Source organism: Scatophagus argus, chromosome 16, assembly GCF_020382885.2.
Source record: "Scatophagus argus isolate fScaArg1 chromosome 16, fScaArg1.pri, whole genome shotgun sequence".
Classification (NCBI taxonomy): Eukaryota; Metazoa; Chordata; class Actinopteri; family Scatophagidae; genus Scatophagus; species Scatophagus argus.
This window is the reverse complement of record NC_058508.1, coordinates 22,904,770-22,923,457: the sequence shown is the minus strand read 5'-3', so window position 1 is coordinate 22,923,457 and position 18,688 is coordinate 22,904,770. Positions and strand designations below refer to the sequence as shown.

At 40.7% G+C, this 18,688-nt stretch overlaps 1 protein-coding gene across 2 annotated transcripts in view; it reads left to right on the top strand.

The window, feature by feature from the left end:
* Nucleotides 1-16,919, top strand: part of scn4ab (sodium channel, voltage-gated, type IV, alpha, b) — a 41,332-nt gene extending 24,413 nt beyond the window's left edge. For both annotated transcript variants that reach the window (XM_046414911.1, XM_046414910.1), the window contains 14 exons: nucleotides 160-413; nucleotides 2,295-2,403; nucleotides 6,847-7,001; nucleotides 7,828-8,001; nucleotides 8,090-8,212; nucleotides 9,082-9,366; nucleotides 10,381-10,434; nucleotides 10,644-10,781; nucleotides 10,923-11,027; nucleotides 11,186-11,456; nucleotides 11,658-12,279; nucleotides 12,372-12,516; nucleotides 13,452-13,529; nucleotides 14,162-16,919. In XM_046414911.1, the coding sequence (XP_046270867.1) occupies nucleotides 160-413; nucleotides 2,295-2,403; nucleotides 6,847-7,001; nucleotides 7,828-8,001; nucleotides 8,090-8,212; nucleotides 9,082-9,366; nucleotides 10,381-10,434; nucleotides 10,644-10,781; nucleotides 10,923-11,027; nucleotides 11,186-11,456; nucleotides 11,658-12,279; nucleotides 12,372-12,516; nucleotides 13,452-13,529; nucleotides 14,162-14,530 (2,882 nt within the window). In that variant the 3' untranslated portion in view covers nucleotides 14,531-16,919. The remainder of the gene's footprint in view (nucleotides 1-159; nucleotides 414-2,294; nucleotides 2,404-6,846; nucleotides 7,002-7,827; nucleotides 8,002-8,089; nucleotides 8,213-9,081; nucleotides 9,367-10,380; nucleotides 10,435-10,643; nucleotides 10,782-10,922; nucleotides 11,028-11,185; nucleotides 11,457-11,657; nucleotides 12,280-12,371; nucleotides 12,517-13,451; nucleotides 13,530-14,161) is intronic.
* Nucleotides 16,920-18,688: the final 1,769 nt, after the last annotated feature.

The window sequence follows — 18,688 nt, the reverse complement described above, 5'->3', positions numbered from 1 at the left end:
GATCCATCTTTCTATCATTCTAATTTCTATCTTATTATTATCTTATTTAATGCTTCAGTGTCCTAATTGTTTGGTTTTCAGATTTTTCTTCATTATATTTCATTTTTTCACTTTTTCTGTGATTTAGTGATTTTTCATGTTTGTGAAATTCATCATTAGTGGTCGACAGCAAGGAAGACAACAGGACAGCAAAGGAGTTTTTGACTTTGACATTTGTGACCTCAGACCAGACCATGGCAGAGGTCAAGTCCCTCAGCTGTAACCAGGACAACTTGACTAGCAACTATCACAGCATTGCCTCCCTGAGGGTCCCCATTGCAGAGGCAGAGTCTGATTTTGAGACACCTGACAATGATGATGATGATGTAGATGAAAAGGATGAAGAGAAGGAGGATGAAGAAATGCACTCTCAAGTAAACATTATTCTATTCTGCTCTATTCTATTGCATCATTTCACCTAAAACTGAATGGCAGTGTCTGATGTGACAGTACAGATACAACCTTTACTGAATCAGAGATCAAGAGTCCTGAGTACAACAGAGACAGAAAACAAACATAACCTGTCAAAGAGTAGTAGCCCAGCATCAGAGACAACAAGAGACACCATTAAGCAGATTCTGTGTCAATTCCTATCTGACACAAGTGGGTTTAGATGTTCAAGTTTTAAAATCCTCTGTGATTCACTCCATTTATTATTGTAACCTCAGTGAAACCTGAGATCTGAGTCCTATACTCTCAAGCAGGATGTAGAGTGAGTGACTTAGGGTTTAACTCTAGGTCATGACACCAATTCACTTCTCACCAGGATACATCACAAAGTTACGCTGCATACCTAGCTTAAGTAGTTTGCATTGAAGATAACAGATCAGAACGTGTAAAAGCACCAACTGTCCAAACAACTCAATCATTCATATCTTGGAGCTCAGTGAGAGATGCACTCCTGTCTTCTTCATTTCATTTAGTTTTCCTTCATTCGCTCATTTTCTTCTGCTTATCCGGGTCCAGGTCATTGGGGCAGCAGTCTTAGTAGGAAAGCCCACATCGTCCTCTCCCCAGCCACTTCCACTAGCTCGTCCAGGGGGAAACAAAGGCATACCCAGGCCAGACAAGAGATGTAAACCTTCCATCTAGTCCTAGGTCTGCCCTGGGGTCTCTTCAGAATCAGAATCAGAATCAGAAATTCCTTTATTTATCCCTGAAGGGAAATTCTTCCCGGATGGACATGCTCCAGGACATCTCCACAGGGAAATGTCTGGCAGGAATCTCAGCTGGATGCCCGAACAACCTCAACGGGCTTCTCTCGATGCAGAGGAGCAGTGGCTCTAATCTGAGTCCCTCCCTCATCACCTTATCTCTAAAGCTGAGTTCAGCCACCATGTGGAGGAAACTTAATAGTCGCAATCTTTGTTTAAGTTTGACACCTATGAGGCTGCAGCCCAAATAATGAAACTGAACAGCACACGGCATAAAAATAAGCATTACACTAATGTAAAGGAAGAGATAAATATGATCATAGTCAGGCCTGCTCATGTCTTTGTGATATGAGCTAAATAATTTGCACTTTCACACAGTCTTTGATTTTTTACCAGCTGCCCTACCTGCATTTGGCAGCTGTGCTGCTTTAGGCCTGTCTTTAATGTTTTCATATTTGTCTAATATTACAGTTTGGAAAATTTACGGCTCTGCTGTCAGTACACTCGTCCTAATTTGTGATTGGTCAGATCCTGCAAACACCTCCTCTTTCATGTGATTAGATTCATGAATATAACAGGAAAACCTGTGTTGATTTAACAAATTGATAACCACCGTCACTTAGCATGATTACATCTGTCACATTTTGTGAAGCCAGATAACTAGCTTCGTAAAGAAGAGATAAAGTAAGACAGCTTATGCAAAACACCTTTTGTAAAGAAAACACCGACAGCAATTATCCTCTTGTTGCTGTTGCTGTTGGTGTGCGATGATAAATTGCAGAAGTAACACATATTTATCTTCTTATCTTTAAAATTCAAACTGCTGTCGAGCCAGATTCAGAGGTGGTAATTGATGATTGATAGGATTGAATAATTTCAATTTCAGTACTGTATTATTTTGTGAAAATCAGGAAGATACAAACTGGAGTTATGGATTCATTAAAATAAAAGTATATTTTGTTTCTTCAGCATGTAATACTTCAGCAATAATGAACTCAACATAATCAAACCTGAAGGTTCGGACTATGAACATAAACTGCAAAATCATGAACATAAGTGACAGGCCTGCTGGTGTAAAATGTTTGTGATGTCTTTCTTCAGTGTGATGAGTCATCAGTCTGCAGCACTGTGCAGAAAGTTCCTGAAGTTCAGGAGGACAAAGATGTCGAAGATCATGATGCAAACACACCTCAGGACTGCTGGAGTGACAGTACGAACACACACACACACAATTCAGTCATAGTGTAGCAGTCTGTCCTGTGTTTACAATGTGCTTTCTATATTTCAGGCAGTGTGTCCCCTCAGAGTTATGAAAGGATTCAACATTCACGTTATTTATCACTCTACCACACAGGATTGTAAAACAAAGTGTTACAGTTAGGTCCATATATATTGGGACAAGTGTAAGTTTTCTTTGGCATTTGGCCTCTGTACATCACCACACTGAATTTGAAATGAAACACTCAAGATGTGAGAGAAGTGAAGACTTTCAGCTTCAAGTGTGGCATTAACCATTCAGGAATTACGTGTCAGTCGTGTGTTAGCAGGGTGAAGAGGAGGGGGCTCAGCAGACAGCCCTGGGGAGAGCCGGTGCTGAGGGCGATGGGGGAGGAGGAGCTGTCGTGGATTTTTACGATCTGCAGCCTGTCCCGTCAGGAAGTCCAGGACCCAATTGCAGGGGTGGAGCTCAGTCCGAGAGTACTGAGTTTGTGGATCAGTGTCTGTGGAATGATTGTATTGAAAGCCGATGATGAGAACTGTGTGAACCACAGAAGATATGGCATCCTCCGTGGATCGGTTCTTCCTATATGCATACTGGTGTAGGTCCACAGTGACGTCAATGCAGTCTTTGATGCGGGCCATGACCAGTCTATCAAAGCACTTCATGACTTTCCGAGTGAGGACTACTGGCCGATAGTCATTCAGGCTCGTCACTGTTGAGGTCTTGGGGATTGGGATGATCGTGGCGGTCTTCAGGCAGGTGGGGACTGCCACCAGTTGGAGAGCAGTGTTGAAAATGTCCATCAGCACCTCTATGAGCTGATGTGCACAGCCCCTCAGCACCCACCCTGGGATGTTATCGGGACCTTCAGCTTTGTGTGGGTTTATCCTCTGAAGGGTAATCCTCACTTCTGCTGGGGTCACGCTGAGGGGCTCTTCACCAGGTGGAGGGGTGAGTCTGGTCCTGGGGGGGGGGGGTTGTCCGGATCCTCAAAGCGGAAAAAGAAGTTGTTGAGAGCATCAGGCAGAGATGGGTCCCTTAGGCACTGTGCATCTGTGTTATAGATGTGTTATAGTCTGTGATGCACCTAATGCCCCTCCACATGCTCCGTGGATCATTGGACGCAAAGTGTCCCTGGATCCTCTGGGCGTATGCGATCTTGGCCCTCTTCACTCCTGCAGTCAGCTCTCTTCTCGCCGCCTTGAGTGCCAGTCTGACACCTGACCTAAACGTGACTAAACATCCCTGGCTTTCAGCAGAGACCGGACCTCCACGTTCAGCCAGGGTTTCTGGTTTGGGTAGTTGGTTACTGTGCTGGTACTGGTGACATCCTCTACACACTTGTGGATGTAGCTGAGCACAACAGACGTATAGTTCTCCAGGTCCACCTCTCACTCATGGACAGCTGCTTCCCTGAAGGCCTGCCAGTCTGTGCACTGGAAACAGTCCTGTAGTACAGGGACAGCATTGCTGGGTCACACAGTGATGGTCCTCCGTGTTGGCATGTGGCATTTGAGCAGAGGAAGGTAGGCAGGAACCAGCATGATGAAGATGTGGTCGGAGAAGCCGAGGTGGGGACAGCTCTGTATGCGTCTCGTTTGTTTGTGTAGACATGGTCCAGCATGTTATTTCCCCGTGTCGGTATGGTGACATGCTGGTAAAACCTAGACAGAGTGTCATTGTTCTCTGCAGCGCTAACGCCATCCCTTACATTAGAAGAAGAAGAATCAGCTTTATTGACAGTATATATATTTTTACATACACACACTGAATTCGTCTTCTGCATTTGACCCATCCTTAGTTGAACACACACATGCAACACCCGGCAAATTACATGCAGTGAAACACACACAGGAGCAGTGGGCAGCATCAAGCGCCCGGGGAGCATATTGGGGGGTTAAGTGCCTTGCTCAAGGGCACATCAGCCGGCTAATGAAGGGGGGGGGGGGGCATTTTATCACATTAATCACTCCACCACACCCAAATTTTTCCTGCCCGTCCGGTGGGGGAATCGAACCGGTGACCCTCAGATCACAAGCCCGGGGGAGCTTGTGATCACAGATTCTCCAACCTCTAGGCCATGGCCGCTCCCTCCACTCTATTCAACCTCTATTCAAATCAAGTTCTCACCGCCGTTTGTGCTGCTCCCATTCCTCACCTCTCCCACATTGTTGCTGGTGTCTCTGGCAGGCCCTCAAGGTCCTCTGCCACCACTCCTTCCTGGCATGTCAGTATCTGTTCAAGACAAGTGCCCCTGCATCTGGCTACCTGGCCTGCTTATCTACCAATCTGTGTGCCTGATGTAACAGCTAATTGGCTGGTGCAGCTGTCAATCAAAGGTTGCATTCATGCTTAAAATCATATCCGGCTGTTTTTAAACATGCATATAAATCAATTCAAATGAAAGAAACTACACTCCAATAATAAGCAATAATCATAACTAAAAAAAGTCCAAAATAGGTAAATAAACAAACATGCAATTAACAAACAAATATAACATACAGTGTATGACACTAAGCATGGCAAATTGATTTAAAGACAGAGCCCTGGTGAAGGCTCGTGCAATCCTGGCCGATCCCAGTCATCCTTTGCGCTGCATCTGTTTCAATCTTTTTCTGGCTGCAGATCCAGGTTTCCTACAAGCAGGATAAATATATACAAAACCTCTTTTGTCCCAGCTGCCACTGGCTCTCAGTAAGATAAGATATGAACTTTATTGATCTTGCAGGAAATTGTTGAAATAAGTTATTGTGTCCTTAAATGTAACTTATTTAAATGACCCTGCAGATATTATTACTATTGGTGTAGTTGTTTTTTTTTCTTTCTTTCTGTTTTTTTTTTTTTTTTTAACTTTGCTCTGTTTTACAGTTTATGCTGATATTTTAATATGTTTTTAATGTGTAACTTGTTGATGTGTCCTGCTGATACATCTAACACATGTCCATCAAGGAGATGAAGCAAACCTGAGTTATGCTACCACATGATCCCTACATTCAAATGGATGTGGATGTCTGAAATGTGTGTAGGTGGGTTAGCCCCTGACTTCACGTTCTTGGTCTCCACCATGTCTTGACAGATCATGTTGTTTGCTTCGGATTATGAGCTGTTCCTTTCCTTCTCCATACTTTTCTCTTCCCCTCATTCTGGTACAAGGTAATCTTGGTTTCATCAGTCCAAAGAATCTTATTCTAGAACTGGGCAGACTTTTTTAGGTCTTTTTTGGCAAAGTCTAATCTGGTCTTTCTATTGTTGAGTGTTAACAGTGGTTTACACCTTATTGTGAAACCTCTGTATTTACATTCATGAAGCTCTCTCTTTACTGTAGACTTTAACAGTGACATGCCTACCTCCTCAAGAGTGTTCTTGACTTGGTTGGATGTTGGAAAAGGGTTTTTCTTCACCAGTGACTGAACTCTGTGGTCATCCACTTCAGTTGTCTTCCACCTCCAGGCCCTTTGGTGTTGCTGAGCTTGTCAGTCGATTCCTTCTTTTTAAGAATGTTCCAATCTGTTTTGGCCACTCCCGGTGTTTCTGCTGTATATGTTACGGGTTTACTTTGTTTTTCCAGGTTAATGATGACCTCATTCACTTTCATCGACACCTTTTTGGACCTCATGTTGAATGTTCCAGTGAACAGTTACCAAATGCTAATGTAACACTCAGAACTCCAGAACTTTATCTGTTTTATTTGTCATGGACTAACAAGGGAACAGTCCATATCTGGTCTTGAAACTGTTTGACATTCATTTGTCCCATCATTTATGAGCTAACAAAAATGGGAGTGGGTGTATAAAAAGGCTATAATTCCTAAATGGTCAATGCCACACTTTTGTCAAACCCCTTCAATTAAGGCTGAAAGTCTTCACTTTGCTCACATCTTGAGTGTTTCATTTCAAATTCTATGTGGTGATGTACAGAGGTTAAATGCCAAAAAACTTAACTATGTCCAAATATACAGAATATGGACCTGACTGTAGTTGTAGTGCCCTTATTCTACTCACAAAAAATGATATAAATAGATGAATCACAAGTCATTAAAGTAAACTATTATTCATCATGGATTGTGAAGGAGTCTCTCGGCCTGAACAAAGAAGCTGCTCTGTACTCTGGCAGTACAGCAGCAGACACTTTTGTATGTGTTGTCAGATGGCAGCAGGGTCAACAGGTTGTGGCTGGGTGGGTGTTGTCTTTTGGTGTGGGCTCTGCACACACCTAAGGGATATCACTGACTGGATTCTCAAAGTGCTGTGCTGTCACTGTCTTATGACTGGCTAGTTTACTAAAGAAAAAAAAAGGCAGACAGCATGATGATGTTGTTCCATCTGAACTGGTTCTTGCACTCTAGCTCTGCTGTAGAAGCTGCATTTTTTCACTTGACTTTTGAAATCTTGTATACATCGTAATGCATTTGTTTGTGTGTATACATTTCAGAGTGTTATCAACGCTGTCCATTTCTGGACATAGACATGACCCAGGGCAGAGGGAAGATCTGGACTGACTTCAGGAGAACCTGTTTCTCCATTGTAGAACACAACTACTTTGAGACCTTCATAATTTTCATGATCTTGCTAAGCAGTGGAGCTCTGGTAAACATTATTATAAATTATTGGCTGATATTTGATCAGCTATTAACTTTTAGATTAGTGTTGTTTGTTTGTTGTTTTTGCTTTCTTGTTTGTTCTTTTTGTTTTAGTTTTTGCTGTGAAGTACATGGTAATGTTATTTTTTTTAAACACTCTATGAGTCTGACTGATGTTCAGCCCTCTTTGATTTGATCACGTGACTGAGACCTGATTGCTTCTCAGGAAAGGTGTTAACTAACCTGTGGAGACAACATGGCCAGAGAGCTAATGAACTCACCAAAGGCTACTAACATGGCTGACATGGCTAACAGTGGACTACGCAAATGGCTGATATTTTGTACTATTAACATGGCCGACAGTCATTATACAGGTGAGATGATATGTAACCAAGTTTTTACCACTGACATAACATTTACTAACCCTTATCAATGACATCATGATGAATAATGACTGGGTAAACAATAAAAGAACTGACGGCGACATGACACAAAATGAGATAAGTGATCGGTAAACATTAAATAAGATAAAGGACAATAAAATTAAATTTAAACAAAAATAAAAACTCTATACATTACAGATGGATGATTGTACCCATAATGCACACACAACGTATAGGAATGAAATAGTCATTTTAAGTATCTAAATATAAATTTGCACAGAACAAAACTACATAACAAAGAAAAACAAAAACAAAGCAACTGAATGAGTAGAAATGAGGTTCTGTCAAACCTTTTTAGTTTTAAATTCTCAATAGCATGTGAAGCAAGCTCACACTGAGCCTGTGATACTGTGATGTGTGACCGGGTGACCTCAGACTGTATGTGAACAGGCCTTTGAGGACATCTACCTGGAACAGCGTCGGCTCATAAAGACTATTCTGGAGTATGCAGACCAGGTGTTCACATATGTGTTTGTGGTGGAGATGGTTCTCAAGTGGGTCGCCTATGGATTCAGGTCTTACTTCACCAATGCCTGGTGCTGGCTGGACTTTCTCATTGTAGACGTAAGAACATGTTTCACTAAACTAACTGGAAGGATTATGGTCATTATGGTGTGTATGATGTCATCACCAGGTGTATTGTGTCTTACAGGTGTCTCTAGTGTCTCTGACAGCAAATATCTTGGGATACTCTGAGCTGGGAGCCATCAAATCTCTGAGGACACTGAGGGCTCTGAGGCCCCTGAGGGCCCTGTCTCGCTTTGAAGGCATGAGGGTGAGACAGAGACTTTTAACGGTCATGCAGCCACACAAATTTATCAGCCGGTAACCTGTCTACCAGTCTGTATGTCTCTGTTTAAATGGTTCTGACGTACTGGTAGGTTTTAGTGTTTCAACCTCTCTCTGTCTGTCCATCTACCTGTTCTTTCTTTTCTTTAGTAAACTCAGAAAACTCAGAGGTTCTTACCTGTATGGTTAAGGTTAGGTGATCCAGTAATCACATTTTACCTATTGAGGTCCTCTGTTTTCCTGCAAAAATTTGGTATCTCATTCTGACCAACAATTTCATCGCATTTGTGTTAGGTTACTGTACTCAGTATTTCCTCTGAGTAGATAAAACCTGTCCAAGCTTCAACTTGTCCAATAAAAAAAAATGCTCAAATCAGTCAAAAAAGTTTTTAGTTTGTCTTTAATTATTATTTCAATTCTTGTCTTGTATTTCTAAGAAGAAGAAGAATCAGCTTTATTGGCAATATATATATTTTTACAATTCGTCTTCTGCATTTGACCCATCCTTAGTTGAACACATACATGCAACACCCAGCAAATTACATGCAGTGAAACACACACAGGAGCAGTGGGCTGCCATGTCAGGCACCCAGGGAGCAAACTGGGGGGGGGTTGAGTGCCTTGCTCAAGGGCACATCAGCCAGCTAATGGAGGGGAGCATTTTACGCATTAATCACTCTACCACACCCAAATTTTTCCTGGTGAGGTTTTTCTGGTGGGGGAATCGAACCGGTGACCCTCCGATCACAAGCCGCTTCTCCAACCTCTAGGCCACGGCTGCCCCCTCTTGGTTTGTCTTTGCAAAACGCCTGTAATTTTGAAAAGTGCTATCTCTTCCTGTCTCTCTGTCTGCAGGTGGTGGTGAATGCCCTGGTTGGAGCAATTCCATCCATCTTCAATGTGCTTCTGGTGTGTCTAATCTTCTGGCTGATCTTCAGTATTATGGGAGTGAATCTATTTGCAGGAAAGTTTTATTACTGTTTTAACAAGACGTCTGGTGAAATATTTGATCCTCAAGATGTCAACAACAAGACTGAGTGCTTTGCACTGATTGAAGAAAACTTTACTGAGGTCCGCTGGAAGAATGTTAAAGTCAACTATGACAATGTGGGGATTGGCTATTTGTCTCTGCTACAAGTGGTGAGTGTCAACAGATGTGACTCCACTGAAATACGAATGATTCAGCCGGAAATATGAAAGAGTAAAACATAAGATATGACAAGTTGTCATTCAAACATTCACCTCAACTCTTGATTCTCACAAAGGATAAATAATGACAATATGTATAGACCATCTAACTTAACTGTGTGTATGTAGAACTGAAATGAAGTTCCATTTTTCTTTACATTTAAATTCAAACCCCCACTAATGAGGTTTAGAATTAAAGCTTCATCAGATTAAATGTGAGTATTTTGCATCAGTCTGAAAACGGTTCATTTGCTGTGACACTGAAATATTTTGTGTTTTGCCCATTGACTTTAAAAAGTATGGACAGGGATTCTGGGTCTGAGAAGTAAAGCCAATGCAGCTCTGCTTTAAACCTGCATTCTTTGTGATGTCCATCAGGGGTAGTCCACTGGTTTCAAAAGTCTGATTGTATGTAAGCATCAGAGAAAATCAGACCACTTCTCAGGTGATTTATGATCTGATGAGTTTATGGTCTCAGTCACTTGTTTCAAGTCTTCTTCAGTACAGCATGAGGTTCATTTTAGAGATTATGACCCCATTTAGAATAAACTAGACCATGAAGCAGGGGATGCTTTATGGTGGGGCAAACATTGCAGGTCTTTGGTTTCTCAATCAGATCAAATCGAGATGTCCTTTGCATCTCCACTGTCTCATCCAAATATGGTCCCTTCTCGCACCAAAGAACCAAGATGATGGCAGCCATTAGGAAAACTTGAGGTCTCAGAGGGGTAGTCCACAAACCAGTGTGAGACATCACTGTGGGTTTCCACTTGATTGTGTCTGTTTTCACCTGCTTGGTCTCACTGTGTGCAGATGACTGGACTTTTATATTGAACTGTCTAAAGAGTTTGTTTTCGACCTGCTCTAATTGGAAGGTGTCATTTGGTATGATTTGGTGTTATATAAACAAATAGAATTGAACTGAATTAAAAGAAAACTGGTGTTAATGAGTTTCATCTCTTTCAGGCCACATTTAAAGGCTGGATGGACATTATGTACGCAGCTGTAGACTCCAGAGATGTCAGTATACCCATTAATAGTTGTATTAACCCTGATACTAATGCTGGTACTGATATTTCTACACTAATAGTAGAGCTGATGCTGGTGCTAATACTGGAGCTAGTATTTAAACTGGTACTAATAGTAGAAGTGATACTGATTTACTGGTTGATGTCTGTTTACCATGGTTACCACACAGTTTGTGTGTGTGTGTGTGTGTGTGTGTGTAGGAGGACTCTCAGCCGATGTATGAAGCCAATCTATACATGTACCTGTACTTTGTCTGCTTCATTATTTTTGGCTCCTTCTTCACACTCAACCTCTTCATCGGAGTCATCATTGACAACTTCAACCAGCAGAAAGCCAAGATATGTTTCTACTCACTGACCCACACAAATCAGAACAAATCATGACAGTTTAAACTGAAACTTCAGCTTTATAAAGATTAGTCGATTATGAGAATAAATATTATTGTTTCTCACAGTACACTGTTATTTTTTTGTCTTTACTTGGGAGGAACAGATATTTTCATGACAGAGGAGCAAAAGAAATATTACAATGCCATGAAGAAACTGGGCTCCAAGAAACCTCAAAAACCTGTTCCACGACCTGAGGTCAGTTAAGTTACTTCCTACCTGACTTTATTAAGATGGAAAACAGTGAGTGAAGATGTGAAAAATTCAGGTTAGACCAGAATTTAAACATCTGTTTAAAGCGGTTTTCTAGTCTTCTTTCTGGACTAATGACATCTGTGTCTTCTCTGTCTCACCAGAACAAGTTCCAGGGTTTGGTCTTTGATCTAGTGACAAAACAGTTTTTTGACATCTTCATCATGGTATTGATCTGCCTCAACATGGTGACCATGATGGTGGAGACAGACGAGCAAAGCAAGGAGAAAGAAATTATCCTGTACTGGGTCAACGTTGTCTTCATTGTCATCTTCACCACAGAGTGCATACTGAAAATCATCGCACTGCGGCACTATTATTTCTCTGTTGGCTGGAACATCTTTGACTTTGTGGTCGTCATCCTATCCATCGTAGGTGAGTTGGCATTGGTCTTGTCATTGTCTCATCATTCATCCTCATGTGTAAGAATGTCTTGCATATAATAAATCTCTTTGTTTTTGTTTGTTTTTTTATTTCTTTTTTATGTTTAGTGGAATTATTTAAATAACCCCTACTACAACCACTTTTTTAACCCAGAAAAAGATGTTGTTTCAAACACTGTTTTCTTCACTTCAGGCCTCCTCCTAGCTGACATCATAGAGAAGTATTTTGTCTCGCCCACACTCTTTCGTGTAATCCGATTGGCTCGTATTGGCCGAGTCCTTCGCCTCATCCGTGGAGCCAAGGGAATCCGAACACTGCTGTTTGCCCTGATGATGTCACTTCCCGCCCTCTTTAACATTGGCCTCCTCCTCTTTCTCATTATGTTCATTTTCTCTATCTTTGGTATGTCTAACTTTGCTTATGTGAAGAAGGAGGCCATGATCGACGATATGTTTAATTTTGAGACATTTGGGAACAGCATGATCTGTTTGTTTATGATCACTACGTCAGCGGGATGGGACGGTCTACTGAGTCCCATAATGAACACACCTCCAGACTGCGACCCCAACATAGTGAACCCAGGAACGTCAGTTCTAGGAAACTGTGGTAGCCCTGCAATAGGCATCATCTTCTTCTCCACCTACATTATCATGTCCTTCTTGGTGGTGGTCAACATGTATATTGCCATTATCCTGGAGAACTTCAATGTTGCCACAGAGGAAAGCACCGACCCACTGTGTGAGGACGATTTTGAGATGTTTTATGAAACCTGGGAGAAGTTCGACCCTGACGCTTCACAGTTTATACAGTACAGGTGATTCCCACCTGCATTACAAGAAAATTATTACTACAACTATTTCCTTATTATTATTATAAATCCTAATCTGACTCTGATACATTATGCAGTAAATTGTCAGATTTCTGCGACACTCTGAAGGATCCTCTGAGGATTTCCAAACCAAACACCATCAAACTGATCCACATGGATTTACCTCTGGTTCCTGGAGACAAGATCCACTGTCTGGACATCCTGCTCGCACTTACTGCACAGGTAATATCACCTGGTCACATATGATGTCATGTTGAGTTATTTAGGGGTCCAAGCTGTTTTGCTTTGACACAGTATTTGGATTCTAGATACCACAGGTTGAATGGTGTTCATCACCCAGTGTTACACTCATTACATCAGCTTCTCTGGGGATCCCCTTTCAGATGCAAAGCATGTGAGTGTAAACTCTGAACCCACTTAGTAGAAATGAAGGTGAAAAAAATGTCCACAATAGGTGCCAATCCAGTCCTGGTCAGCTCAGTCCTTCTGATGACCCCCTCTTCCTCTTTCTTTGTTTTTAACTGTAACCTCAAACCTTGTGAGGCCTGTACTACAAAGCAGGATTAGAGTTTAGTGAAGCAAGTCAGGGTTAAGTCTGAGTTTTCAGAATTACTAATGGTTCTTACTAGGGTTCATTGACACTGTAAGTTATACTGCATGTCATAACCTGCTCCAGAGCAACTTGTCCATGTTTGTGATTGGTCATACCCTGCAAATTTGCCACTTTTATGTGAACACACTCATGGACACATAGTGAAAACCTCTGTTGACTTATCAAGGTGATAATCATGTATCTGCTGAGTGAGACTGTGATTTGTTTGTTTCTAAAAAAAAAAATAATCTTTTCCTTATGTGGCTTCACTAACAATTCATAGTGCAGGCCTCTGGTTTCATTCATAATTCAAACTGCCTTTATGTCACACAAACAGATAAAACAAATGCAAGCAATAAATTACAAAAAATGTCACAAAATGTACTCAACACTTTGGTTACCAGCATACATGTGATGATTTTATGTTGATCCCTACCATCCACCTAAACACCACTACAAAGTACACCAGTGACATTAAAACATTGTTTTGGTTGATCAGTGATCAATTACGTGACTTTCACTGATGTTGGGTCATTTTATGTTATGTTGTATTTGACGTGTGCAGGTTTTGGGTGATTCAGGAGAGATGGATGCTCTCAAAGCCAGCATGGAGGAGAAGTTCATGGCCAACAACCCTTCCAAGGTTCTATTCTATTCTATTCTGTAGTCTTAGCCGTTATCTTAACCCATTCCTCTCATTAGTCAGATTATTTGAGTCATATAGACTGTTCATTTTCAGTATTTACAGAGAGAAACTGTAGATGCCTGAGTTTCATATGCTCAGCTGATATTTTCTGGAGATATAAATACATTTGGCCATGAATGTATTTCAAAGGCTTGTCAACAGTTGAAATGCTAAAAGCAAAGGCAACTGGATTTGTTTTTGGTTGCTGAGGTTTCACCTTCTTCTTCATCATCATCATTTCAGATGAGACGTGAAATGTCTTCAACAATCCCAAAAAAATCTGGTTGCCTTCACTTGTAGTACTTGAACTACCATGACCCGGATGACTGAGAACCTGTATCAACATAAAGACATATTGATGTTTGATGCTATTTGACCTTCAGTGGTTCTGCATTATATCATATGCAAAACTTTTTTGTTTTTTTTCCTTTTTTTGTTGAGATATTTTTATGACTTTCTCAGATTATGCAGAGATGGCTCATTCTCATTGGATCATTCTCACAATAAATTCAAAAGAACTGTTTCATAATTTGTCAGACTGTGTACTGTGTACTGTATGTACTGAAGTCATATTTCACTGTTACTTACAGGTTTCATATGAACCAATCAGCAGCACTCTGCGAAGGAAACAGGAGGAGGTGGCGGCAACAGTGATCCAACGAGCATACAGGAAACACCTCCTGCAGCGAACGGTCAAACTGGCATCTTATAAATACCGTGAGAAAACAGAGGGAAGGCAGGACATGGAGTCCCTACCAGAGAAAGATGGACTTCTCTGTAAACGAATCAGTCAGCTCTATGGAAGCAGTGCTGAAACAGACGAGTCTGTTGTAGGTGTTTCAGGAGAGGATGCCCCCATCCAAGTGGAGCTCCAGAGTGAGTTTGTCCTCCATGCCGCTCCTCCCTTCAATGCACCTGACTTCTTAAGAGACAAGAACCTGAGGGAATCTATTGTCTAATGACAACTGATGTTTCTGTCGTCTCTTCCTGTTTTCCTTCATGTTATGTAAACTCTCTGGTGGTGTTCCCTGTTGAAGGATAAGTGTACTACAACTTCTGTAAAGACTCAGATTAACAACAGATCACAGCAGAAACTACTCAAGTTAAAGTGTGATGAGAAATCGCTGCAGATCCATAGATGAAATTCTGATGAAAGTTTTGTTCAGGTGTTGATTCTGATTCTTCTGGCTTTGCACATGAAAATATTTTTAACTTTCTGACTGAGCTTAGTCTAAACTGACAACCTATCCAGGTAATTAGTAACTCTTATATAACACTGATTATATTGTTAACAGTAATCTGTGGATTGAACTATCGTCTCAGACCAGGTCGTTCTTAATCTTAGTGGTCATTGACAAAGCAGACAAGCAATGAGAGGGCAGCATTTCAGCAGACGAGACCTGGTAGAAGAAAACATTTGATTTATAGAATATACTAAACCATAAACTAGGCGGAGGAACAGATTTTATAAACACTTGAGTCTTTAAACAGCCTACTCAGTCATAAGGAGCACTATAGCCCTGAAAATAACCCTAGCTCCAACAAATGAACACTGAGAACCAGCTGCAGCTGAGCTGGTGATCACGTCAGTTGTGAGGACTGTGGAGACGTTTTATTTCATTTTTGTGTGGTCAACGACAGCAGCTTCCATCTGTTTATATTTATTGTGTTGGATTCACAAGGAGGGGTTCTACTGTGTGATGTGACAAGAATGGACGTATTGGGCTTTTAAAAATTAGACCAGTTTTCAGACCAGAGAGCTTGATGTGATCACTGTTTATTGATTTATTTATAGATTCTGTAGTTTTCATTTCATTATACAAATCTGTGTATTGATTACATGCATATCAGACATATTGGGATTATCTCTAACCTTCCTGTATCACAGCATCATACATGTGGACATTGGACAGATTTAGACTCACTTTAAATTTACAACATATCATCAGACATTCAGAGAGGAATTTATGATGATTTTAATGATACTATATAAATCATTTTCCCTTCCCAAATGCCCCCAGCAAAGAGCTGCAGCCTACAGTAAAAAGTTCAGTGGGAGCTCCAGCAGTGACTGTGATGACAACTAACACACTAACAAGAAAATAAAATACATGGTTTAGATTAAAACAATGGCGGATGAAAAATGTCCAAAGATGTGCTTGAGAAGTGGTTATTTAAAAAAAATTGATCATTATTGATTGTTTTTATCCACAGTTCCCTCTTCTTCATTGAGCAGATCCTCAACTCTTTCGTTCTTTCTTATTCCAGATATTTTTGTATTGTGTACCAGTGTTATTGTGATCTGTGATCAGTAAATTTTGTTCAGCTGAAATATCACCTTTGGTTTTTCATCTTTGTATCGTTTAAGAATTCACTTGGAGAAACTAAGTTTGTCTGTTTTTCAAAATCTGACCTTTTTTTTTTTTGCTAAAAAACACGACATGAGATCGGTGGATAAGTGTCAGTTATTGGTCTGCTAACTGGTTGATTGTTTGTGGATGATGAACAATAGATGTCACGAGCAGTGAAGACAAAGTAATAAAGTTTCAAACTCTCCTGAACATGTGTCTGCTGATGTTCTTGAGGCTCACCTGATTTTTGCGCCTGTATACCATTATACCTGTATGTGTGCTTGAACCACTTCTGGACACCTGCCTTTGGGAGGCTTTCTGGGCATGTCTAACTGGGATAAAATGCTTACCTTATACATGTATCTCTGTCATCCACCTGCAGCAGAAGCAGCCTAACTGTACCAATGATACTGGTGAAATTACTCATGTGGCCAGACATTAGCAGACACAACCATGTGTTTGTTTACTTATTTAAAATTAGGACATAAGTAACACAAATTGCATGACTGAAACCACCACCTCTGAGTCAGGCAAGAAGTGGAACCATCAATCAAACAAGAGAGCAGGGTTTCTCCGTGGTCCAGTTGGTGCAGTCTGGTCTGATCTGTAACTCTTAAAATAATATTTGATATATAATCTTTTCCAATGATTCTTTGTTACTCGACTCCAGCTGCTCGACTGCAGTTGGTGTATTCTTCATTTCTTTCATGTTTCACCTTGATGTCCCAGTTTGTGTTGCTCATGGCCACATGCTCCTGGAACACGGAGGCCACGTCCTGTCCAGGTCAGAGGTGATGGTTCCACTTCCTGTGTGGTTCAGAAGGGATGGCTCTACTTCCTGCAGGTGTCGTCGGATCTAAATCGCCAAAATTCACAGAGAAAGACAGCTGCCAACAGAAGTGACATTACTGAGGATTACATCACACACACCAAATACACAGTGAGTTTCTTGTCTTAATCGGGTGTTTCATCTCAGCCAAATACAACTAAACTCTGAGTTGTTTTTCAGTTTGTTCTCTCTAGAAGTTTCATTTCAGAATGTTGGCAGAGTTTTATTTGGTTTCTTAAAACTTTACAGCAGAACAATGGATTATACTGATCAAAAATAAAATGAAAATAACCCTTTTCTAAAAACAACCAGCAGCTTATTTTTTATTTTTCATTAGATGAAAAATAAAAATCTAAACTCCACATGAAATTAATTTGAAATTAGTAATAAATCTGTGAACACTGGATGGTAATCAGTGTAGTTTATAGTTTATTATTCATCAGCACAGGAACATGTCGACTGTAAACTGATGTGAGTAGAGACAGTTGAGTCTCTTCTATTCTAGAAACTGTTTCTACTGTGACTTTACTCAGTCTATATGGAGCTGTTGCCCTCTGCTGGACCACTTCTGACTAACACTTTTTTTTCCATACACAGTGAAGAAATTTGTGTCTAAATCTAGCAGAAGATATGAAGAATATAAGAATATTTCCTCAAGATAAGACATTACAAACTGCCATTACATGTAATTCTGGTGACCTCTTAACAGTGTGTGAAAAAGTTTGAGGGACATAATATTTTACTTCATTTTATCTTAATAAATGAATTAATGATTTTGTCAGAGATTTAAAATGTTTTATTCCTATGGTGAGATAACACATCACAATTTGCATAAAGCTGTACAGAGACAACTAAATGATAGAGACTGGTCTGGAGTTATTTAGAGAGTCTGGATCAAGGTGTGCTTTCTTAAGAAGAGGGTTAACCACAGCATTCCTAAAGCCAATAGGGACAACATCCCTTCAGCATTGTTGGCACAAGAGATGGCCTGAAATCCATGAACAGTTTGACTGGCTCAAGGTCCAGGAGGCAAGTTGCTGATGTTGAGGCTGAAACCTTTTCCTTGTAGATGTTAACCATGTACAGCTGAAGTTGATGGGCCAATGTGATGAATAGAAAAAATAGCAGTAGAGTCACTTCAGATTTAATTAGAAAATGGTCTTGACACTGCAGATAAGACAGTGGAAATTTTCAGGAGCAAAGTCCAGGTTGTTAACTCAATTCAGTTTTTCAATTTTATTTATATAGCACCTTTTACAATCAAAATTGTCTGTAGGTATCTCAAGGAAATTCAATCGAATGCAACTGGACTTAGTTATTTGTCTTTGAAGACGTTTCACCTCTCATCCAAGAGGCTTCATCAGTTCATGCTCGCTTGACTAGGCTGGGACTAGTCCGGGACTAGAAAAGCTAAGATGGGGGAGAAATGATCCCTTTAACTGATTCCTGTCAAAACTCTAGCTGCTGCATTGTGGATCAGCTGCAGGCTATTAATGGAGTAATTTGGACATCCTGACAATAGTGAGTTGCAGTAATCCAGCCTAGAAGTAACGAAAGCATGGACAAGTTTTTCAGCATAACTCTGAGAGAGGACGTTCCTAATCTTAGCGATATTACGAAGGTGAAAGAAGGCGGTCTTAGAGGTCTGTTTAATGTGATGGATAAAAGACACGTCCTGATCGAAGGTAACGCTGAGGTTCCTCGCAGTCGTACTGGAGGCCAAAGTAATGCCGTCCAGAGAGACAATATTATCAGCTATTCTAGCTCTAAGATGTTTGGGGAACTAGAACAATTACCTCAGTTTTGTCTGAATTTGCCCGAGCACTGAACCCTGTGGAACACTGAGATTAACCCTCATATGCAAAGAGGAAACATCATTAATATGAATGAAGTGAAATCTATCTGATAAATATGATTTAAATATGATTTAAGCCAGT